The sequence below is a fragment of the Triturus cristatus genome, chromosome 4_2 (assembly GCF_964204655.1).
Source record: "Triturus cristatus chromosome 4_2, aTriCri1.1, whole genome shotgun sequence".
Taxonomy (NCBI): domain Eukaryota; kingdom Metazoa; phylum Chordata; class Amphibia; order Caudata; family Salamandridae; genus Triturus; species Triturus cristatus.
Window position 1 is genome coordinate 33,824,551 of NC_140586.1, and position 26,129 is coordinate 33,850,679.

At 44.0% G+C, this 26,129-nt stretch overlaps 1 protein-coding gene across 1 annotated transcript in view; it reads left to right on the forward strand.

Annotated features, from left to right (window-relative positions):
• The window catches only part of LOC146832872 (E3 ubiquitin-protein ligase DTX3L-like), a 218,381-nt gene that overhangs the window by 172,170 nt on the left and 20,082 nt on the right, over positions 1-26,129 (forward strand). The window contains exon 6 of the mRNA XM_085600296.1: positions 7,733-7,950. Within this exon, the coding sequence (XP_085456422.1) occupies positions 7,733-7,950 (218 nt within the window). The remainder of the gene's footprint in view (positions 1-7,732; positions 7,951-26,129) is intronic.

Below are 26,129 nucleotides of genomic sequence, written 5' to 3' on the forward strand. Positions count from 1 at the left end.
CACCCCCCCTAATGTGGGTCCTTCCGATCTCCCGGCCAGTCTCCTGGGGCAGCGCGTCCTGTCAGCGGTGCCAGTGGGGTAGTTGTGGGGCGGAGGTTCACAGTCGGTACCCCAGCAGGTGGGGGGCTCGCCCCATGCAGGGTGAAGGGCTATCGCCACCACTCCCGTGTGTCAGGATCAGGGCCCTTGGGAAGGATTCGCCACAATGCCTGATGTCCCACAGGCGGCCGGTCTCCTGGGGCAGCACGTTCCGTCAGCGGCGCCAGTCGGGCAGTTGTGGGCCGGTGGTGGGGGGGCTCACCCGCCAATAAGACCCTCTCATATATGTAATTTCTAAAGGAAATGCTCTAGGTATTACAGTTTTGATTACATCAAGATGACGTCAGGCGTTCCACACTTTTGTAATAAATATAGAATGTTAGCAATCTAGTTGTTCATTAGGATACTGTTGAGAGGCAGAGGCCAGGGGCACGGACTCTGAAAATTGAAGGCAGGTAGGAGGGTGCAAAGGCAACAATTTAACCACACTGAGCAGGCAGGAAGGGCCGTGGCAGCACAACAGACTATGGAGGGCAGTGGAAAGGGGGGCAGGGGCAACAAACCAACAATACAGGACTTGCAAGAGAGGCTGTGCCAATGTAATAGACCATTGTGGGCAGGCAGAAGGAAGAGGCAATGGTAGTACAACCATACATGCCAACAGACCCGATTCAGCCAGGAAACGTCCAATGTTTTTAAGCTCAAATGGGCTTTATTTGATCTGTCTCCTGTCTACAATCTCCTCTTTTTCAATGTAACTCAAAGGGGAAAATCAATACCCCAGTTTTTTTTTCAAAATCTCCCTCTTACCAAGTTCAAAATGTTCGCAAGTATGGTACATTGGATCATGGAAGGAAATGGGGTAGGGACATGGACTTGGATAACAGAGGACAGGAGGGACATGGAGAGGTGCACCAAACTGACCCTGCAGGGCAGGCATCAGGGTTTGCAGCAGCACAATACACCACACAGGGCATGCGGGACGGGAGTGCAGCACAACAATCCATAGAAAGCAAGAGGGAGGGGACAGGACCATGCACATGGACAACAGAGAACAGAGGGGCAAGAGGCAATGGTAGCTAGCTGACCATAATGGACAGACAGGAGAGAAAGCTGCGGCATAACAGACCATAAAGGGCAGGAGGGACGGATCAGGGGCATTACAATGGAACAGACAAGCCAGGAGGGAGGGAGTAGGGGTCTGCACATGTAAACAGAGGGCTGGGGGCAAGGGGGCAGGGCAGGAGCAGCAAGATAGCCATGGAGGTCAGGCAGGATGGGCACTAGAAGCAAGACACACCATGAAGAGCAACACTGAGACTGTGATGGCATACACACAGACCATGGAGGGAAGGTGGGAGGGGGTCAGGGGCAGCTAACTGACCACACAGGGAAGGTGGGAGGGGCCATGGCAGCACAGAAGACCATGCATGGCAAGTGGGAGGGTTAGTGGCAGCACAATGGCTATGATGGGCAAGAAGGAGGGTGCAGGGGCATGCACAAAGGACGATGGAGGATAGAAGGGAGGGTCAGGACCTGTGCACAGACAAGAAAGTTCAGGGGAAGGGGCCTCACAACAGACCGCACGGGGCAGGCAGGAGGAGCAGTTGCAGCACAACAGACCAGGGAGGGCAGAAGGGTGTGGCAGTACAATGGACCATGTAGGACAGGAGGAAGAGGATAGGGCCATGGCATGTGGACAGGCAGGGTGGAGGTGGCAGGGACAGGTTACAGTCATCTGACAATGCTAGGCAGGTGGGAGGGGAGTGGCAGCTCAACAGAACACTCAGAGTAGATAGGAGTGGCAGGTCCATGGAACATGGTGGGCAAAAAGGATGGAGCAGGGGCATGCACAAAGACATCGGAGGGCAGGGGGAAGGAGAATAGGGGCAGCAAGCTAAGCACAGAGTTTAAGCAGGAGGTCAATGATGGGGCTTAGAATTGGGCAATGGAGGGCAGGAGGAGTGGACTGGTACATCATACTAAATTGAGGGCAGTGGCAGCACATCAGACCATGCATGGCAGGAGGGAGGAGGCTAGTCCATGGATTCACACAACACAGAGGATAGGGAGGAGGGGGATGGGGCAGCTAGCTAACTGTTCAGAGAAGGCGGGTATTAGGAACTTTATTGTTTTTAAAACGTGTGTCTGTGCGAACTTCTTAAAATATGAACAAGTATGCAGCATAATCTCACTTTTATTCAGGAAGAAGAGGACGTTTGTGACTGTGACTCCGGGCTCACTTGGCAGAAACACCCCCTGACCCTCCACCCCCTATCGCAAAATGTAATGCGGTGAAAAGGGTAGGTGAACACAGTGTTATATAGAACATAGTCCTGAGAGCACGATTGAAAATGAAAACTAGATATAGTGTATGGTATAAACTATGCACCAAAAAGTGTGATATAAGATGAACCGGGCGTGAAATATAATATGCAATACATTGTGCGCAATTACAGATTCATTGGAAAGCGTGAGATAGCACAGGCACTAGCGCATGCTATGCGATATGCGCCTTGGAGTGTAATATGCACAGGGCAGTGTTGTGTAACCTAACTAGTCTCTAAAGTTGTAATATAAAATATGTGCTGGGGAGTGTAACGTTGCATATGCACTGTGACAAAGATATGGATCCCAGATTGTAATATGAATGGCATAGCACTGTGCGTTATAACATAGGCATCGAGGAAGGCACGTTAGATGGGGCAATATAACCCGTGCGAAGACAAGTGTGGCATGACATATTCACGGGGTGGTGTTACAGTGCACATGGGCTAGAGAGTGTCATAGCATATGCACTAGCTAGTGGAATACAACACAGAGGTGTGTGGCACTCAGCAGGCAATGGTGGGTGTAACACAGCATTGGGCTCTGCCAGGAGCGCGCTGTGACTCTCAAGTGATGTTCGTCCCCTTTCCAGAGAGTAAAATAAAAAGTATTACACATCCGGCAGTGGATGTGTGTTTTATTAACCGTGAGGGGGGTTTCTTGCATAGTTTTGGTCAAATTTTTGTCGAATCCCCTTTGAATGGCTTGGTGTGCATGTGTATTAAATGTGCCCGTCAATAGCTACCCATGTTTGTATAAATAAACGACAAGGGTGTCTACCGGGATTAGGCACGGTAGGACATCAGACATGTCAGAGTTTCACTAGTGGTGTAAATACATTCCACGTGGATTCATTGTATGCATAGTCGCCTTTTAATGAATATCACGCAAATCGTCATGGTGATAGGTACGTACGGTTTGTCCAGCATGTCCTAGGTGTGTCTATAAATATATATTTTTTTAAAATAATAAAAAACAGTGGCCGGCCCTGGGGATTGGGGTCAAAAAAATATAATTAGGAGACAGGCCCTGGGGGATGGGGTCATCAGGGCCAATAAATTAGAATAAGAAGGGGAACCACACAGCCCCCCTTCTTAAAAAATTAAAATAAATAAAAGACTGGCATCGTGCTGGAGGCCACGCCCCCTCCTTGCAGCACTCTGCAAACGCGCCCCCTGGCGAATTGTAAGTTGGGGAATTAATTCCTCTTCAATACTGAGGGTCCCTGAGGGCCAACTAGCCCAACCGGCATCTCCAGTATGCGCCAGGGAGCTGCGCTGCAGACAGGTGTTCTGAGGCCAAGCCCCTTTTTACACCTCTCTGCAACGCAGCTCTGTGGCGCTTACTGGAGGTACCTAGTGGTCTAGTTTGACCATAGGGACCCTTAGGATTCAAGGGGACTTAATCTCTCAACTTAGAACAGCCACAGGGCGCGTTTACACAGTGGTGAAGGGAGGGGACGGGGCCTGAGGTGACGTGTGCAAACACGCACTATGGCACGTTTTTAAATTGGGGATATAATTTCCCTTCAATACTGAGGGCCCCTGGGGGCTAACTAGCCCACCAAGTGCTTCCAGTAAGCGCCACTGAGCTGCATTGCAGATAGGTGGTCCAGGCCGTGCCACTTTTTACACCTCTCTGCAACGCAGCTCTGTGGCACTTACTGGAGGTACCTAGTGGGCTAGTTGGACTCTAGGGACCCTCAGGATTCAAATGAACTTACTCTCCCAACTAAAAACGGACACAGGGCGTGTTTACACAGTGGTGAAGGGAGGGGACGGGGCCTGAGTTAACGTGTGCAAAAACGCCCTGTGGCCTGTTTTAAGAGGTAGTTTTAATCCCCCTGCCCTATTATATACTAGGGGCTTACAGAGGAGGTCATGCTAATCACAGGGGGACCCCAACGCATAATGTTCCCTAGTGTATGTAGGTGTTTTCACTGTATTCTAAGTGTCTTTTAACATAGCACTGGCTCTAGGACTGGTTAGTCAGACTCAGTTACCACCAGTACCCGTCTGAAAAAGTTGAGGGTACAGGATGATTTTGCAACAAGGCTTCTTTCTGCTCTTCCTTTTGTTCTTTCTGCACGTTATCCTTCTTCCTGCACTTTTCTTCGTCTTTGAGGACTTCTGTTGCTTCTTTCTGCACTTCATTTTTTTCTTTCTGTGCATTTTTTCTTCTTTCTTCACATGTCCTATCTCTGTAGGCATAGTTGGAAATTAGCATTTAAAAAACCTTTGAAATTCACAGAAAAAACCATAGGTTTCAGGCACGTTATAGCTAGGAATTAGCATTTAAAAAACCTCAGAAATTCACTGAAAAAAACCATAGGTTTCAGGGGTGTTAGTTAGCTGGACTTTTCACTTGTACAAAACCATTGAAATTCCCCTGTTATAGTTAGTTCAGCTAACTATAACTCGCACGCCCGCAATGCACTGCTGATGACGTCACATATTACATCACTCATGACATGGTCAGTGACATCACTCACGACATCACTGATGACATCTCAAATGACATCACTGATGACATCACTGATGCATCATCCTTGTGATAGAGTGGCAGACCTCCTCTCACCCTAATATAACCTTTGATAGCACACATTCAAAAATAGAGACTAAAATTTTCAAAACAATGGACATACCAATACCAGTTACAACAACCTCTTCAGTAATTCTAAGATCCACATACACATCCACTCATTCACCAACAGTCCTATACAGTCACTCATACATGTACTCACTCATCATATGTACTCATACACCTATACATCCTGTTACACAATGCCACTCATCCATAGAGTTACTCACACACATAGTCACTCATGCTAATAAAGAATCAAACATACATTTACTTGCATATACAGTTATACACACACCACCACGCTTACTTCTACGGAAACTTACACATACTTAGTCTTTTAAACAATCACTTATAGAAACACATACTTATTCATACAGGAACTCTTTCAATCTCTCACTCTCACATATACTCACTTATATACACCAATAGTCACATATACTAGTTTAAAACATATGTAGTTACTCATAAAGACACTATTGAGACAGTCATTCACTCACTAACTCACTAACACACCCATACACACACTCATCCACCCATACAGTCCTGCACACATGCTGTCTTCAACACATACAAACAGTGAGTCACTCATTCATGCACCTATGCACTACGTAATACCCCCCACCGAACCATGCAGACACTCAGACTGATACTCAAAAAACCAACTAATAACCAATATAGACACTCATGTAGCTACTCACCAACCCATGCAGCCACTTATACACAAAGTGAGAGACTGATACAGATATTTACATATTTAAACATTACTCACTAAGCCATGTATTCACTATGATACACTTAATCAGTCAGTTACACAATCAATTTTTCAAAAACAAATCATCCATTTAGACACTTATATACCCATTTATTCTTCCATCGACCTTGAGATATACATATATAAAACATATTTAATTTTCAGAAAAACACACATTCACTGGATGATGTCATCAGTGATGTTATCAGTGATGTCATTTGAGATGTCATCAGTGATGTCATGAGTGATGTCACTGACCATATCATGAGTGATGTAATATGTGACGTCATCAGCAGTGCATTGCGGGCGCGCGAGTTATAGTTAGCTGAACTAACTATAACGGGGGAATTTCAATGGTTTTGTACAAGTGAAAAGTCCAGCTAACTATAACACCCCTGAAACCTATGGTTTTTTCAGTGAATTTCTGAGGTTTTTTAAATGCTAATTCCTAACTATAACGTGCCTGAAACCTATGTTTTTTTCTGTGAATATATATATACATGTATATGTATATATGTGTGTATGTGTCATTTTTTTTAATGCAGCTGTTTTTCTAAAAGAAAGATGTGATGTGTTTACAATATGAAAAGGACTACTGCTTACTCTTAAAAAAGAAAACATTTCACCATTCTCCATGGTGAAGGTATCCCATGGGGGCCATTTCCCGCTTGCAAATGGGTCACCACCTCCTTTGACTTTGTGATAAAATATTAGTGTTTTTAGACAAGATTCTAGTCGAAAAATATGAATACATACCTTGAGTAATCTGTATTTGGAAGGGACGCCCTTGAAACGCCCCTTCCAAATAGCGATGCCTTAATGTTCCCAAACCAATTTAACAACTTGGAAAATATTTCCAAATCGTTAAATGGGTTTATTACATTACAAATGGTTGTAGCGTTTGCAAACCCTCTGACTTACTGAATTAGAGGGTTTGCAAACATGAGTGCCTTTGTTGCTGATGACCCACACATGGGTTTCGGAGATTGTTCTGCTGAGCACATCTCCTTGCCTGTATTGAAAGTGAGATTCCAGACAGTGAGGTGGTATTGGATGGCCTTATTTCAGAGGGTTTTCAATAATTTTGTTTTGTGCTTGTTCAGACACTACATTGTTGCTCTGCTGTGCCTGAGTCATGATTTCATTGCTTTTTAGTGCTTGTCCGCAGAGGTGGTATACCACCCTGAGTTGCAGCATTCTGATGTGGTATGATGACTCGGTCGGGGACAATAATCCCTAGATCTAAAGGTTGCCAAGGTGCACTTCCCATGTCTAGAGGATAGCTTCTAGAACTGTGGGAGGTTCTTTTTTCGAAAGGCCCACTATTCATCAGTTTTTCTTCCTTTGCCTGCCACAACAATGGTTATGAAGTTACCTCAAAATGATCCTAAGAATGTTCCAGAATAACTAGGAGTGAGATCCTGGGCCCCTGGGATCTGAGGATAGAAGCTCAGGTTCAGTTGTGTTGAAGCACACACACTTCAGAAGGAATTTTTGGGAGTTTCCAAAGTGCTGTGCATGAGCCTGACAGTCAGGAGGTTGAGGCAGCAACTAGGGGGGCTGCGGGACCTGAGGTTATAACAGAATAGAATTTGTGGCTCCAGCGACAGAACTGAAAACTGATATTCCCTGAAGATTACTGCACATTTCCACGGTAGCTACAGATTTTTAGTAATGTGGTAATGCCGTTTCAAGTCTTGCATAGTCAGTGAGTTGTTGCTACCAGCAAACGTCTAATGATAATGTGCGCGTCAGTGTAAGCACAAGTTATACCTCCTCTTTACACTCAAATCGTAAATACAGTGGTAATACTGTGCTGTACTGATATTTCAGCATCAGAGCATTACTTCTAGATTCACACAGGGCTTAGAATGAGCCTGCTGCATTAGTTGTAGCCACGTTTCCAGAGAAGGGCAAGAAATGCTGCTGCTGGCAGATTACCTCCCATAGTCCCCAGTCCTGTCCCCACTGTGGGTCCTCTGTACATTAATGTAGGAGCACTGACACCTGTCCGTCTTTTATTTCTCCTAGCATAAGCACCCACACCCCGGCCAACCGTATTCGGGAACAACCAGATGGGCCTACCTCCCAGATAACGCTGAGGGCCGAGACATACTGAGAATGCTGCGCCAAGCTTTCGAGCAGAAGTTAATTTTCACAGTTGGGGAGTCACGGACGACGGGGTTAGAGAACACGGTGACCTGGAATGACATCCACCATAAGACTAGCACGTCTGGTGGACCCACGGCGTGAGTATCTGAAAATTCTCTTTGATATTGGTTGTTTTTTTTGGTGGTTTTGGGAAAAGGAAGGGATACATTTACGTATTTCAGTTCTCTCACAATGCTAAAGCATACCTTTACAAAAGAGGATCTAGAGTTTATTTATTCAGGTTCCTTATAAATTGTTGATTGTCATCTCACAATAACATTAAAGTGCTGAAATATACTGAAATACAGGAAAGAATATCAACAAAAGTAAGCAAGGTAAATGTCGGTGGTTAAAGTGCTGGAGGTTGAGGGGAGCACCCTATCTGACATTCGTCGTTAGAGACCTCCTATAGGAGGGCTTAAGTCACATTTCCTGAACAGTTCAGTAAACTAGTACCATGCCTTCTACCATCATAAGTATTTGTTCTGCACACCTGCAGAATATGGACCGCCATTGTTTTAATTTGTCCTCTGCGTCTGAAGCTTTTCTGCCATGGTTCTCTCCATGCACTGGCAGAGACGGATACTGTTTCTTGCACCACTGGTCATGGCCTCAGTTTAGTATCTCTGGGTCTCAGAAGATGTAGCTGATGAAGCACAAACTACAGATTTCTTCATAGACTGAAACACAGAAACAGCTGTGTGGCTGGAATCCTTGCTGCTTCTGAAAGAATTTGCAGGAGTGGGTGCTGAGACACTAACGGAGGGGAAGCAGAGGACACAGATTAATTGCTACAGATTTCAAAAGTTAAGACTTTTCATCGAAGCAGCTAGCCAATCTCTGTTGAACTGGATTGAACCGAAAAAATGCTACCCAGTGGCTTCGTGTTCTGCTTGCTTCCATCAGCCAGTATGAATTTTATTTAGCCAAAAAGCAACTTGCATTCTGTGGCTCAGGACTTCAATCCAGAAAATGTCAGAATTCCTACCCACCCACCTCTGTGTTTCTTTGCTCCATTTTGAATATGGCCAGCTCTGCTAGCGTGAATGACACCAGGCAGCCACGACGCTCAGCAATAGCCTTGGTAATGCCATCCAATTTAAGCATGCTACTCCACCGTCCTTGTCAGCAGCGCTCCTTCAGCGCAAGATCAGCATGTAAACCAGGATGTTACGCAGAGAGCCCTTCAAATGTCACAGACATGATAGGGGAAACCCCACAACACATAAGAACATTTGTCACATGGGTACCAGAAGGATACACAAGAGTGGCTGGTTATGCTGTCCAGAGTAGGACATGGCTTTTCACGTGTTGTAAGCCCATGGTCACCAACATTTTACTCGCCATCTATATCTCAAAATAAAAGTCTGAAATAGTAAGGAAGGGATAGAGAGAGCTGCTATCTCAACTGCTTACATCCAAAATAAGACATGTCAAGGACACATAATGTTCTTGGTGTGGAAGGTACAAAGATCAAATGGGAGGTGCTCTTGCTGTCACAAAATGCTCCTCCGAGTAGGACTTGTCTGAGAGGCGGGAGACTGTGCTTAGGAGAGTTTAGTTAGCAAGAGGAGGTTATTATGGTGCAGATGTTTGCCTAAAGGGATTCGGCCATTTTGTGTTAGGCAAAATTCTGTGAGGGGTTTTGGTAGTTTGAAAGCACACAATTTGATAAACCTCCATGACTTGAAGAGAATAGAGAGAGATCGATCGCACAATCAAACTAAACCTAGAGACTGGATATGGTTTCTATAGGTGCAGCAGCAGGCGGGGGAAATTTGCAGACGGGGAGATGGCTCCAAGTTGACATTTTGCTCTTCACCAGGGGTGTCTAACCTTTTCTGTAGCACAAGCTACTTTGAGTCACTCAAAAGCATCCCGAGCTACCGCCTAATATGTGAGTGTTGGATAAAGGTACATAAAGTCCACGTAACTGATAAAGGTACATAAAGTCCACGTAACTTACACTTTCCCTAGAGTATCACAGTCCTGCTCTAGTGAGCACACAGCATTAATGCCACATGAGCTATATAGCAAATATTAACTTGTGGGGACCCTATGGATTGGTTTTGTCTCTTGTTTATGAATCGAATCATACTGAGAGGTGAGTGTCTAATTTAGACATGTATCCTCATTGTCATGCGATTCGTAAGATGACACTGCTCATTTTGAGAGTTAGGTTACGAAGGATCATTGGCAAAAATACATTTTTTGAGGCCCATGCAGAGGTCTTAGCAATCTGGACGTAAACATATCTTGGCAGTAACCAGCACACTGTGTACCAGTCAGACAATAATGCCCCACAAATTCATGTATGAAGAGATTGCTTTAAGAAGGTGGGCACTCCTTAAACAAAGGTTAGAAAGACAGAAATAAAGCAATTACGAATAGATGGAAAAGGAAGAGAAGAGAAGGAGAGGAAAATAAATGAAAGGAAGCAGTGGGACAAAATAAGGAATTGTGAAAAACAAAAAGGAGGGAAGGAAAGAAGCAAGCGACAAGGAGAGAAAGAAAGTAAGGAGAGGAAGAAAGAGATGCAAGGAAGAAGGAAAGAAATGAAGAGACAGAAAGCCAGTGAAAAAGTGAGAGAAATGGAAAAGGATACAAAAAGAGAAAAGCAGTTAGAAAAGGGAGTGAATGAGAGAGAAAGGTAGAGTAAGAGAAAGCATGAGAGAGGGAAAGAGAGAGAAGAGAACATGAAAGAAAAGAGGAGAGAAAGAAAGAAGACAAGAGAAACAAAATGGAGAAATGGAAAGGCATGGGAAAAAGCAAACGAGTAATAAAGGAGAAAAGGAAAAACGAGTAAAAGAAAAAAACAGAGGAAGAAGTTTAAGAAGAGGAAGACAAGATAAGACAAACAGGGAAAGAAGAAGTCAGAAAAAAGGAGAGAAGAAAAGAGAAATGGAGCGCAAGTAGAGTTCAGGTCGAGAAGGAACGGTAGATAAAAGTGAAAGACGAAAGAAAAAACAAAGTGAAATAAAGGGAACGCAAGTGAGAAGAAAAGATAAAAGGAAAGAAAAAAGCTAAAGAAAGACAACACGAAATGAAAAAGACAAAAAGAAAAAATAAAGGAGACAAAGAAAAGCTGAGAAAGAAGCTCTAAATGAAAAAACAGGAATCTTTCTGAAGGGTGTGGGCTACATGCTTCTATATTGTCAGCTTCCCAGGCCCCAGAAAATGTAGTGCACCCTGTTTTACAGTGCTGCCTTTGCATTTGGGCAGCTGCGTATTGTCAAACCAGTTGACAGGTAATTATCATTCGTGAGCTACTCAGAATAAGTCTGATAGCCACTAGTAGCTCGCGGTCGGCCCGTTAGAGACCCCAGCTGTAGACCATTTCCCCGAATCCTGGTAATTCGAGGATACCTCTAATACTCAGGTGGGATCCCCTCCAATCACTTTCCAGACCACTTGCTTTGATACAAAATCCATACCCTGTTTACTGACACTATCAATGATCTTTTGAAAAACCTTACTCCTCTTTTTTAGTGCTGTGTTTTTAGGTCTCGCCTACGCAGCGCGCATGCGTTGCTTAGGAGGATCTTTAGCCATCGGTCTGCTCTTTTTTGAAGCACAGGGGCACCCCACAAGCACGAGTATGTGCTTCCAAAGAGAGCAGACTGCACGCGCACGCACCACTCCCGGGCTTGCAGTTAGCTCCCTCACTCTTGTTTCTTACAAAGGCTTAGAAGCGGCATGCTGCAAGGGGCCATTGTATAAGTACAACTTTTATTTAACTTTCACAGCGCGCCTCGCTCGTCTTGCATTTTTATTTAAATTACATGCAGACACTCATTTTGCACTCGGCGCGCGCAGGGGCCATTTGTTTATACTTGTGGTATTTGTACACTCCTAACAATATCCCCTCGGGAGCCTCTGCTTGCTTCAGCCCATCCCCCCCCACCCCTCATTTCGAAAGCGGATGTTTCCTGTCCTTTCAACTCTTACAAAGGCTCAGAAGCGGCATGCTGCAAGGGGCCATTGTGTAAGTACAACTGTTATTTAACTTTCACAACAAGCCTCACTCGTCTTGCATTTTTATTTAAATTACATGCAGACACTCGCAATTCACACTTGCCGCGCACACGGGCCATTTGTTTATGCTTATGGTGTTTGTAGACTCCTAATAATACCCCCTCGGGAGCCTCTGCTTGCTTCAGCCCCTCTACCCCCCCCCCCCCCTTATTTCGAAAGCGCATGTTTACTGTTCTTTCAACTCATGCAAAGGCTCCGAAGCGGCATGCTGCAAGGGGCCATTGTGTAAGTGCAACTGTTATTTAACTTTCACAACGCGCCTCGCTCGTCTTGCATTTTTATTTAAATTACATGCAGACACTCGCATTTCCTACTTTTAGATTAACAGCACGGGCGCATAGTCAATTTATAAACTGTGGGGTTAATGTTATGCAACACGCTGAAGGTGCAGGGAGAGGTTGGCCTCTGCAGCCGCTCCATTTGTTTTTTTAGAAGGTTTAAACGGATTAGATGCGGGAGGGGGTGTTTGCATTTAGTTCTCTGTCGATCTGGTCTCCGTGATTCCATATTTTTTAACATCATCGCAAGTTGGGGGAATGGATATGGTTGAGAGCAGATCAGGTTTAGTGGAAGCTTTTGTGTTGCCTAACTAGGTGCGGGCGTAGTTGCTTTTGGTACTCTGCATCAGCAGGCATGGGCTTCTTGCAGTTAGATTGGAGTTGCGAAGCCATCGGGCATTTCGGGTGTGTGTGGTAAAGAATGTGTGAGAAATGGGACCTGTGACTGATTCAGCGCTCTCCGGGAGTGGGTATCATGCAGTGGTACCGAGATGGTGGGAGTTGTGACGGGCATTAGGTTCTGCAGGGAGTGCTGACCTGACCCGATTGTGTCCTAGTGCGAGCAGTTCTGCTTTAGTGCAGCTTCATTCACTGTGAAGCTACCCTGGCACAGCAAGAAGCCGGGAGAGGCTCTTGAAAGAAATCACATTCGGCTTTACAATATCTTCACAGCTTTCCATTTTCCTGCGTTTCAGTACAGTGCTAGTGGCGCCTACGGGACTGACTTACTTTTAGAGTACTGCACATCAATCTAAGCACTTTCCCCCCTTATTTTTGAGGTAGTTTGGATGTGAACAGTATACTAGGTGGAATGTTCACGAGAGTTGTAAATGGCATTTTAACAATCTCATAAATATTTGAAGCTGTAAGGGTATGATTTAAAAGGGTAAGCAAGAAGCTGGTCTCCTGCAGATAAGGCAGCTGAGGCAACAAAAAGCACCCTTATAAATGTTCTCAAACAAGCGACAGAGCTACTCTCAAGTTGAGGCATTTCCCCTCCCAGCAGAGACGACTGGTGCATCTGGAAAGGTTGTCCTTACCTCACGCTTTATATAGAATTTATTAGCATTGTCTGATGGTTATGCCCAGGAATTGCATCTATTTTGTAGTTAAGAAATATGTATGGAAATACTATTGGTTTCAAAGTAGTGGATTGAGCTGACCATAGATAATGCCTTCTTGGTCATATATAAGGTAACAAAAATGCTTCTGACACTTTTTTATTATAACTTCTCAGCATGCTGCACAGCAGTCACACTTCTCTCAGCATAGCTTAACGACATTAGCAAAGTAAATATATGTAGCTAAACACTTATAAGGTCCCAAAGGTGAGACCTATTGGCTATGTCAATGCTTGTTAGACTTTCTCAAAGTACTCTGAAGTGGCTGTTTTGTAGAATATGGCCTATAAGCATTATATATAATACCAAAACAAGCCAAGTTTACCTAGTGGGTAACTTGAGTTTTTGCAGTTTGATTTCTTGCATATATTCAGGTATCGTCACAAAGTCTCACACTGAATAGTAAGAAAATGGCAAGAATGGGCTGCTGATCCCACAATAGCTCCCACAAGTCAGTCTGGTGAGGTTGTTGTGCTACAGCTCATTCCGGGGTTCTGTTTGATGTCTACAGACATGCCTTTAGAGTTGAGAACCCAATGGGAAATTCGGAATTATTCACAGTGATAGCATTATGCAAAGCATCCGAATCTAAAACAATTTTGAAGCATAAATCTGTTATATATTCGCATGTATGAAGAATCCTGTCATCTTGTGATTGGGCTCAGAAATGTCATCTCTATTCAATGCCGCACTAAGTGATGCCATTTCCTGAGTGCCTTTCATACCATTAGGTTGGGGGAAAATTGTAAAAAAGAGGAGGAGGAGAAGACTGTTCATCACTAAAGATCTCAAGAGATCAGTGTCCTACTTTTCCAAGGAAAATGTCACATGAGAGTGGCTCCATGAAATGTTTAATGTGTATATTGTGTTGCATTGTTTGGCTCTGAAAGGCGTGAATTGTGTCCTTTAAGTTGTGCCCCCAAATGTAAAAGGAGCTTCCTGTGGACCAGTGCTTAATTTGAGACTGTGGTTTCCGGTGCTCAGCATCGACACTTAAATATCAGCCCTGGCTTTTATGACAGTCTGATAACTAGGGGTGAGCACAACCGCAATTGTTTATTAATGGAATACACATTAACAATGGCTAATAACTGCCACCCGGAGCCATTCTTATAGCTTTTGGGGCCTGAAATAGTATGAAGCCCTTTGCTACTGCTACAAGATTTTCAGGAGGACCGGTGCAACCCATTTGCACCCTCTTATCCCACCGTATTCCCCTTTGAGGCATCGCAGGTCTTCTGGGGCCTTGTTAGCCCAGGTTCTGAGGGTAAAGAAAGCGTGTATGGGTGGGAGTTCCTTTGGATATTTGGCACCCAGGCTTTGAAACTCTCTCCCTCTGCAGTTAAGGCACTCTGAGACAGAACGTCTGTTTCAGGAAAATCTAAAAACCTTGTTGACTGCTAACTAGATGTCCGCTATTTCTTGCGCTTGGAGCTGTCGGTTGGTTTATCTGACCTTTGCTCTGGGACACTCCTCTGGGAGTAGTTGTGCCATTTATAAGCTGTTTTATTATTACTTGTTAGTTTGATGGTTAGTAGTTGTGTTGTTACTATCACTGGCCAGGCTGGCAGAGGCAGTGTGTGGCGCAAGCTACAGCAGCCTCCTGACAAGGGCCTGTCACTTATGTTTTCACATCTTAAGCACTGCTGTGGACTAGTAGCTACACAGCTCATAACCTTTATCAAAACTCCTTGACCACTAGAAGTGTGGGGCTTATGTCCATTACCATCCAATTCGCCTAAACATTTGAAATTGGATACACTGAGTAACCCACTGAATGGTGTCAGACTGAGGTCAGGAACTGATATTTTCCCAAAAACCACACAAACAGAAAACTATTAAGATTGAAGCACTGTCCTTTGAAACTGAAAGGCAGAATCTTCAGATATTTCGAACCCCAGTGGAAATGTCAAGATAAATATCCAAAGTTTTCATGATGTTTATTCAGCCCCATTGGACCGTTCCTTTTATTCCTTTTACAGTCAAAAATATCATAAATCCTAACAAAGAACATGATCCATCTGCAGGGCCAAAACATAGTACCTCAAAAAGCACTTGAAAACAAAGGATATTATGTACAGAATGCTATATCGATGCCTTTGCCCCTGAGGCGCACTGAAAAGTCAGTCGTAGGCTCACTCTAAAATCAGTGCTATTTCTGCTACAAATTAAACTAGCCTGATAAAAAAAGAAATCACAGGAAAGGGGCATTGTAATCTATGGCACCTGACATGTTGAAGCAGAAACAGAATGTTATGTTATGTTGTAACAATTTATATAGCGCACTAATACCCATGGGTGCCTAGGCGCTTCTGCTTCGCATACTGTGTCAGAGAAGACTAATTTCTAAAAAGCCATGTCTTGAGGTGTTCCCTAAACTCAGGCAGGGAGGAGATCTTCCTAAGAAAGAGTTGAAGGGAGTTCCACATCTTGATAGTACTATGCTTGAAACTCCCCCCCCACCTTCATTCTTTTAACTCTGGAGGTGGGCGTCAGGAAAGCATTGGCCGAACGTAGCGGTCTACTTGGAGATTACCAGCTAAAAGCGTCCCAAAGAAATTGTGGACCTTTTCTGTAAAGTGCCTTATGTGCAATGCAGAGTGCCTTGAATTTTACACGCTGGCCAACTGGCAGCCAATGCAATTCCTGAATCCCCGTCCTGATGGACTGGTATTTGGGAACATACAGAACTAGTCTGGCGGCGGCATACTGTACTGCTTGCAATCTTCTGAGTAGGTTGGATTGCAAATTAGTGTAAAGGCCATTACAGTAATCCAATTTTGATAAACCAGGGACGTCAGAACCGTTTTTCTGGTATTTTTAGAAATAAATGGGAAGATTTTACGTAAGGTTCTAATGGTGAGAAATGCGGAAGACACCACCATCAAAATCTGAGACTTAAAATTAAAGTTTCTCATCTAGGATAACCCCCCACATTATTAGCTTTGGCTACTATTGTAGGAGGGGGGCCAAGGGTATCTGGCCACCAAGCTGGCGACCATAGTGGGAAGAGATTTCCAAACAACACCACTACAGTTTTATTTGAGTTTAACTTCAAGCAGTGCCTACTCATCCAGTTGCTCAGAGTGACCATGCAATCATGAACTTTGATGGAATAGTTGACATCCTTGTCTATTGTTGAGATAACCAACTGGGTGTCGTCGGCATAAGAGGTGGGAATTAGATCAAAACTTCTAATCAAAGGGGCTAGTTCAAACACATAAAAATTAAAAAGCGTAGAGCTCAACGAGGAGCCCTGTGACACCCCGCAAGGCAGGATAGAAGGTGCGGATTTAAAATTAAAATAGGTGAACTGTTTGGGTTCTATCTGATAAAAAACGACGTTAAAAGCGAAAGGGCCTTTCCTCCTAAACCTATGATCTTTAATCGTTGTAGCAGCAATGTATGGTCCACGGTATCAAATGCCGCGGACAGGTCGAGGAGGATAAGGGCCACCAACCCTCCGCCATCCAGCGCATTGCGAATGTCCTCTGTGGTCTTTATCAGAGCTATCTCGGTGCTATGACATGCACTGAATCCAAACTGACTCTGGTCTAGAATATGGTTGTCTGAAATAAAGGTGGAGAGTTCCACATTCATAATTTTCTCAACAATTTTATCGGGAAGCGGGAGCCTCGCAATAGGATAGTAGTTGGCCGGGTCCATTATGTCTAAATTGGATTTATTTTGTAGCGGCAAAATGCAGGCCTGTTTCCACATTGTTGGGAAGAATCCTTGTGAAAGCATCTGATTGAACATGCTAGATAGCTGTGGGCTAATGAGATGGCTAATGTTGTGAAGGAACCTGGGAGGACAGGGATCTTCCGGGGATCCAGATTTGGTCCTTGAAAGAAGCGTAGCTATTTGAACTGAAGAGGTAGGGGTAAAGTTTAAAAACGACGTAATGATTCTAGCTTCCTGCTTTGTGACATTAGTGTTTAATTTGTAGTTGGCAAACTGATCATAAATTTGATCCACCTTTGATTTAAAAGATTGGGCAAGTGTGTTGCAGAAATCTTGAGTACAGTTGGCAGCATCGTCGTTTCTAACAGTAGTCAGATTGTTTATGATCTTAAAAAATTCCTTCCTCGAATTGCCCGCCTTCTCTATTTGCGGCGTAAAATATTGGTTCTTCTCAGCAATTAACTTTTTCTTATAGTCTGCCAACATTAATTTATACACATCTTTATCAGCTGCTTCATAGTTTTTTCGCCAAATTCTTTCTTGCCTCCTACAGGCTTGTTAATCTAATATTAGAGCTTCAGAAAACCATGGTGCAGAAGGGGTCTTTTTATTTTTATTAGTCACCGTGCCAGGTGCTAGTTTAGCAAAAGTGGACTCCAGCCAGGTAGTATAGTTTCTGGCTGAGACCTCTACTTCCAATTCAGGAACTGGTTGACTTTGCACTAACTGGCTTTCCAGTAAGCCTAGGTCATTTTTATGCCAAGCTCTCCGAGTGGACTTGGTGCTAGACGTATTGGTGGTATTGGATCTAGGCAAGTTATAACTAAATAAGATAGCGTGATGGTCAGACCACGTAAGAGTGAGGATGGATGCATGCAATGGAAATGGCAGGGTTATTAGTAAGAAGACCATCTAAAATATGTCCTGCTTGATGCATGGGGCCTTGGACCAGCTGTCGAAGTTCAGATGTAATCTCGAGAAACTCCTGAGTATTTTTATCAGCTAATGTTTCCAGATGGAAATTCGTATCACCTAAATTAGTGAAACATCTAGATTGGACACCTAGTTCTAATAAAGGATAAAAGTTATTCAGAAAGCTACTTCTAGAGCCTGGTGGACGATAAATCAATATTCCTTTGAATGTCTCTTGTTCAAACGGATTAATTTTAAAGAGGAGGGCCTCGCAGTCCGCTGAGGGTAATATTGAGCAGTGTGATGTAAGTTCGCTCCTGTGAATTAGTGCAAGGCCCCCACTTTTTTTTAATAGTCTGTCGTGCCTAAACACTTTATACCCGCAAGGAACCGCAATATTAAAATCTGGAACAGATGTTTCTTCGCTCCAGGTTTCCGTGACAAACTTCGCTCCAGGTTTCCATGACAAACAAGACATCCAACTTATTGTCAATAATAAAGTCTGCAATCTCATATTTATGTTTAATCAATGACCTAGCATTGATGAGCGCTAACTGAAGTTCTATATTACGTGTGCCAGAATTGACCAAGTTTCTATCGGGTTTCTGCTTCGCCTGAAAGCTCCTTTGGATTTTAATGAGACATTCTGAGCATTGAGGATGTTCTGTTCTTAGCAAATCTTCGCAAGTAAATTGATAACATGACTTACCCCTAGGCTGACCCAGCGCGCAAAGGCTCTCCCCTGAATAATTAAGTCTGTGCTTGATTTTAGTGTTAGGGCCAGGGGTCCTGGCCCTGGGCCCGGTCCAGGCACGGGCGGGCGCTGATGGGCTTGCCTTAGGCCTCAAAGCAGACACCATAGTTAACTTTCGAGAAGCACGAGCTTCACTCTCATGGTCTTTAATCCACCCCTCCCCCCCAAAAAAACAGAGAAAAAGACATATGCCGTTGTGGATGTATTTACTGTTACTAATTCTTATGAGGCATCAAAATAGGACAGGGTGAGGAGGATCTTCAACTAATAAAATAATTTTAAAAGTATTGGAATGTGCATTTTGGACTTAATATTTAAGCGGGGGATTGACTTGTACTTTCCGAAGCCATTGCCTCCACACAATAGGACCATCTAGAACATAAGACTTTCAACATTATTTCAGAGAAGAGCAGAACAGTATGGCACAGTATTCCAAGAGGAGAAAGAGGAATCATGTTCCCTAAAAAAAGATCTTTATGCCAGCAGACCCCAAGGCACTACCACCTTTGATGGTCAGAAGGTAATAGAGCCAGCTAGGGAGGTTTTTAGAACACAACATTACAAATATGAAACTACGTTGACAACAAAACAGTAGGAATTTAAGAATATAGCAAACTCAGATCCTCTAATATTCACCAATTTGAAGTCCAGAAGAACCTTTCTAATTAGTTTTCATAGGAAACTAGAAAAAAAAAGTAGAAGTTCTAGTTCCAGGTGGCAAAGTCATCTTAAATGAAATGTGTTGAAAGCTTCATTCAGTGCAGAGGACACAGCTAGTTTACAGGTGGCCATTGGGCTTGTGCTAAGAAGGCATGTCCGGTTGAGTCAAGGTCTGATTCAGAGTTGGGTGCTCTGATGTCTGACTGGAGTCCTAAATTCCGAGGAGAGTGCACATTGAATTAACTCCTCCATTTTATCCCTATGGTTGATGAACATCTACCAATGGATTCTTCGTCTGATTTAACATTTCCTCCAGAAGCTTGAGACGTTTCCATTACTGCCAATCTCTAAATCATGCCCTGGGCCTTTAACCTGAAGCATGGGCTCAGATCTTGAATATTCAATTTTATGTCAAAAACCTTTCTGATAAGAAATGTAATATTCCTTTTGAAACAAATTGATACATATACAGCAAGATCAATAGGGGCTCTAAAACGGTGGTGGCCTTCTCCGAGAGATACATAATAGTACAAGCAGATTTCCGCAAATGGTACTTCCTGGGGCGTGGCTAGCAGTGTGTGGCAGTCCCAGTGTAAGGACTTTTTCAGAGGTGTCATCGTATTCATTGGCGTAGCTACACAGGAAGTGGAGTTTCCCAGTCTAAACAATGATGGAAGCTACATTCACATCGTCTCCTGTACTACGGTGGTGCAAGTACAGGGTGGAGAAGTTCATACTTTTGAACAATGTGGAACTTAGAGCATTGGATGGGTGGGTACGACATTTAGTAACTTTCAATTATTGTAGAGAACTTGAATAACAAAAACAACAAGAATTATTTACTTTTAAAAAAGCTATTAAACAAACAACTTCTGCTAGAAGTAGTAGAGACACACGTTGTGTAGTTGTGAAGAGCTTTAGATGAGAGGTGACTTTGAGAGAGGATGTTGAGTTTGCTCAATATATTTCATACTTCTGATATTAAATCTGTGCCCTCTGAACAGAGATGTACAAATGCAAAAACCCTTCATGGCTACCATCGACAGGAAGGAGGCCTTTTTCCATATTCTTAAGCTCAGACAACACAAGATGAATCTGCGCTTTGTGGTACATATTGTCTGGAAAACATTTTGAGCCATGGGTATTCACAAAGGGATCAATACTCCAAGCTATTTGTGCATCCATGTTCCACTTGCATGCACAAATGCCCTTTCATAGGAGTCCGAAGGCCATGTTTTTGATTCATAAAACATTGTTTTATTCTCGTAAAAAGATAAACATACACACACAGATGCTTATGTGAGCAAATCTTCTCCTAGTTTCTGGGAGTGGACTTTCCTGGGTGGGAAAGACCTGGAAGGTGTGCACACAAACCTGTGGGTTATTGGTGTTCTCAAGGCTTTTTTCACCATTCCTGCCCTGAAATAGTCGGGGATGAACTGCAGCAAGGGCCTCCAGTCAACTTTGCTGAATCTTAAAAAATAATGTATATCTACTCTAAGTATTGATGTAAACTTGCGGTGCAGATTTGCAATATTTTGACAATCTAGTTTAACCCCTTTAGTGGAGAGGATGTAATGTTCGTGTGTTCAGGCTACCTTCACAGTGTGGAGAACTTGACCATCGTATCCTCCTACTAAGAGCAGGAACTTCCTCTGGTGTCCGAACCAGAGAGATTGCCTTTTAGCCTCCACCGTGGTCTGCTAGGGATCAGTTTCCCTAGCCGCTTGAGGCCTTTTATTTGTGTGACTGATGATCAGATACATGGCACACTGACTTCTTCACTTTTTTGAAAGTGAAAGCAGGAAGAGCCATTCGGCCCATTAGAAACCAGGGATGAAACAAATTCAAACAAGCATTTACAATGCAATCGGTCTCGCATTTGCGAGAGGTAGAGCAATGGGCATTTTAAAGAACAATGGCTTTTACCCATGTGTTTTGCTTTGGAGTGGAGTGGATGTATGTGGTTTGGAGTGGAATTATGTGAAATGAATTGGAATTGTTAGTTGTGGAATTGTGTGGGGTGGAATTATGTGGCGTGTAGTGTATTTGTAGCATGGTGAATATATAGGGGTGAGAGCTGCACAGAATAAATAGAAAGGAAGATAGGGAGGGATAGGTAGTTTGTGTAAGACGTGGTGAATGAACTCCAGACAGAGGAGCAGAAAGAGCGTGTGAGGAGGAAGGGGAGAGCAGACCAAAGACGCATAAAGATGGTGCGTCAGTGTACACAGAAGAGGAAGAGAGCATTGGTTTGAGGGATGGAAGATTTTGACAAGGCATGGGAAAAAAACTGTGCTCGAAGACGTGAAGTGAACCAATATGACAGAGGCAGGAAGAGTGCTCGAGAGAGCGAGAGAGAGGTGTGAGGGAGAGTACGAGAGATAGAGGGACGAGTGGGGGTTGTACCCGGGGTGAGGCGAGAGGTGGACCAATGCACAGCACAAGGATGTAAAGGAAGGTAGCATGTGTGAGCAGGTAGTATAGAGAGGAGACAAGGAGTGTGAGAGAGGGATGAGCGGGGACAGTGGAATTGCGAGTGGAATGCCATATTTAAAGGTTGACTGGTCACCTTTCTGTTGCTTATTACTATATCTGGGTGTTAAACCGGTACTAATGAGGTGCAACCAATTCCTAGACAGTCTTAACAAGTGTAAAAATGTGAAAATAATGATGTAACACAACCAAAACATGTCCTTCATTATGCCGAATTTGTCCCAACCCCGCTGCATAATTCTAGTGGCCCGCTATTATTATTATAATTAGATGTTGCTAACACCATTCCCCTCCTCATCACATTCTGGTTTCCTTTGTGTCCTTTTACCAGACACAACTTGCACAATACTTTTCTGTATAATGTGCCACTATTTTGAGATGGTCCCTCTCACGTCATAGGTTGTTATTCCAGAAACACGACTGAGCTCTAGAAACACAAGATTTCACCAGATGTGGGCATCTGTGTTTAGTGTAGGGATAAAATACAGATGCGTTTGTAAACTATGGTCGACTTTTCACCTATCAATTTCTAGGAGGGTAGAGTGTGTAAAAATACAATGCCTTTGTTCTAGTTGGCTGTGGGGTTACTTGGCTCCCCCAAACGTACTCCCTCACTCCCCTCCTACCTATGTAACCTGAGGGCTCCTGAAGTGATTCTGTTCCCATTTCTAGCTCAGGATTAGAGTGAGTGGAGGAGTCATTGAACAGCTTCAGACTGGCATGCTGTCTCCTACGAGAAGAGTAAGGGGGGCTGGGGCCAGACGATGCTGATGAGAGGTGCAGTTTGTGGTGCGATACATCAACTGAGCTGCCAAATGTCAGGTGTGAGGGTCAAACCATTGGAAGCTAAATGTCTACGAGTAAAAGAAGGATCTCCGGCGGATCCAGAGGCCGTGAGCTCGGAAACAGAACCTGAGAAATGCAAAGAGATGCTCCTAACAGCTGCAGTCAGGGACACTAACCAGCTCTGCGGAAAGCGGCAAAGGAGCTTAGAGTGTGGTGACTAGGCAGATAAATAAGACAATTACAGAATGAAATTGGGAACAAGCTGTTTGTGATGTCAGAAATGACATATCACCTCTGGGGAGGCATCCATGATAGTCCTAACCCTGTGAACACATTCTGCGATGTTGTTGCATGCAGACACCGAGTGCTGGACTACGTGTAACCAGAGGATTTTCACAAAAGCAGCCATTGCTGTTTGTTGCACCTCCCACAGCGTGAGTCTGTATTCTTCCTGCAGCTATTGAACTTGTGCTCTCTGGTGAACGCTCCCTCGCTGCTTCATGACTTTGCATGCGCTCTGCATCAGGAGGAGCCTGTGTGATCTCTGGCACTTGCCATCCCCTTGTTAGCACACCGTGGAGATAGGTCAGCGTGGATGTTGGCACATCTCCCAACATATTTCTAAGAAAAAAAACATTTAGAAAAGAAAGGAAAAAACACCACGAGGCCAGAAAAGGGAGAGGAGGAGGACGAGAGAGGTGGTCAACATGGAAAATGGCAGGGGGAAGGGAATAGGGAATATACAACAAGGACAGCATGAGGAGGGGCAAAAGGCAATCCGGACAGCGGGCGAATGAACAGCGGTACGCAGGGCAGCCCTTGGAGATACGGCGCAGAGCTCTAACATGAGCAGGAAACTAACAAAACAAGCCGAGGCAAAAGAAAAAGTAATCCTGGACACTAATGTATGTGGATGATAGTGTAATAATCCATATAACAGGGTCTGTCTCCAGGGCGGGAACAAAACAGCCAAAAGGCGTGACAAACGTAAAGCATTTACCAAACAAACCAAAGTAATTTTGAAAGGCAGGTCAAGGAACAAATTAAAGTGATGGGTGTGGTGAAAGCCCACAGAAGTGGATACAGCATGTCAAGAGTGAGCGCATGCGCTCGACCTAAAAATGGAATGGACGGGGGAAATGGGGGCCGGCTGTCCTCACATCAGATCAACTCCTCCACTCAAGACCATCTTTCTTCCACCCTGGGTTGCAGATTTGGGGGATTTACCCCCGTCTGCTGGCCCTGGGGACAGAAAACCCAGCCAAGAAGAGTAAATCTTCCTTATGGGGTAGTGGGACAGAAAGACTATTCGGTGCCTGGCAGCAGTGCCCGATGCTGCAACCCCACACTATTAATTTTTGGGACACCAATCTTTGGTGTCTAGTGGGCTTTCTGCCCTCGAGGGCCGGAAAAGTGGATATGAACCTTCCAATCTGTCCCCCTAAGCGGGCTAAAAAGACGGTCTTGTACTCTGGGTGGGTGGGTACAGCCTTGAGACATGATGATCAAGCCCAGCTCCACATTCTGTCTCTCTTTTTTCCTATTAATCTGGTGGGATTGCTGGCCTATCTGGAGTGGGCAGATAAGAGCGCAAAGCCCCTGTCTGCCCATCTATGCCGGGGGGCGGGGGGACACAGAGTCCACAAGACCACCAGAAATATTCTTTTGTTTTTAAAAAGTAAGGGTGGAGGGCAATCCCCCGCCCCCATTTCTTGGGTCCCTAGAGAGGCAGAAAACACACCAAACGGCAGAGAAAAAAGTAGGAAAAATAATTGGTTAGGTCACCGACCATCTAGACATAGGTCCCCATCTCTGGACACAAGGGAGTTTTTAATGGGGTAGGTCACGGACCGTCTTGGCATAGGAAACTATCTCGAAACACAAGAACAATATTTCTGCACCCAAGAGGAGGCAGTATGGGGGTTTATCCCTCTCTCTGCTGGCCCATATTTCAAAACTACGTTCGGAGAAATCCCAAATTCCTCTCCTTTGTCATGGGGGGTATTTGCGGTATTTGAGGTCTGCGTTGGCTGGCACCTAAGGAACTTTACTAACTCTGGGCATTTCGGAATATTAGAGACCCAGGGGAATGCAGGATGGTGTGGCCTGCATGGATCCGAGCATGCTTACTTAACAAGAATGTGGTACCAATGTCAAAACTATGCTTCACAGCATCCAGTTACTGGACTGAAGATCTGGGAGAAATTGATGAATGGCTGGAAGCAAAGATAGCCCCAAGGGTGTCGGCTATTTTGGCGCAATTATGCCTTATCCAATTTAAATACTTAAATCAAGTGTATTATATACCAGTTAAACTTCATAAGATGTGGAAAGATACAATCCCATCTGCACTACATGCTGGGTGGCGGTGGGCGCGCTCTTGCACGTGATCAAGGACTGTCGTGTGATAAAATATACTAGTTCCACATTCACAACACACTGCAAAAGGTAAAGGGTGTAACGGTGGTACAGAGTCCCAAGAGTGTCATATTCGGTATACAGATAGACTAGGATGGATCCCTTGGGGATAAAATGGTACTGCCCACGTGCCTTCTAGTAGCGAAAAGAAATATCGCTCGATCTTGGCAGGCTGCTAGCTCCCCAACAATGGATGAGTTGGTTCTGGAGATGGACTGGTGTACCCTTGCAGGGGAGTCTGTGTATAAAAACCGTGGTTGCATAGGGAAATATCAAAAGTTATGGGGGAAGGGATTGGGACATATGATATGACCGTGGGCGACTTTTTCTCCATTTTTAGCTTCCAAATGAAAGTCGGTGTTCAAGAAAACACATTTTGCAAAATACCTTCTGAATCGCATATTATGCCTAACCCCAAAGTCACAGTTGTACTGATAACTACGATTCCTAAACTAAATTTCAGCACATTTAAAAAATGCATAGCTTTTCTTCCTACCCATTTTTCATACATTATATTTTGCCTTCTGTATTTAATGCATGGCGAGGACACAATGAAAATATATTCTAAGCTGCAACTCAGTTAAGGACTCTGGGCATGTATGTTTTTTGACAACCAGCAAACACTATATAGCCTAGCAACTGGAAGAATCTTATATTACTTTTGTAGATAGGCTAACAGGACAGAGAAATTACAGATAAAAACATTGACACCTATTCCTGTTTTTCCTACTTACTTTCCTTAGATTTCAAAGCTTAGTTTTTTTGGAAAAACATGAGCACGCTACACAAAAAAATGACCCGTTGCCTATTTTAGAATATTGCCTATGTGTCTGAAATGTATTGCTTTCCACCGTCACCATTGGGTTTCTCATCTCTCTGTTCCCCGCAAACAACAAAGTAGGGAGAACACGCAAAAATAGAAAATATTGGCTGCCTCTTAGAAAATTGGTAAAAAACGTTGGTAAAAATAATTATTTTTACAACTCTGCCTGTTCCAGAATGCTGGGAAGGGGGCAGTCTAAACACAGCAAACGTTTTGTTGATGCCATTTTTAGAACAAAACACACTTTATTGATTAGCACCTTTTTCCCATTTTGCCAAAAAAAAAGGCTAGACTTTTGCTAAATATTGGC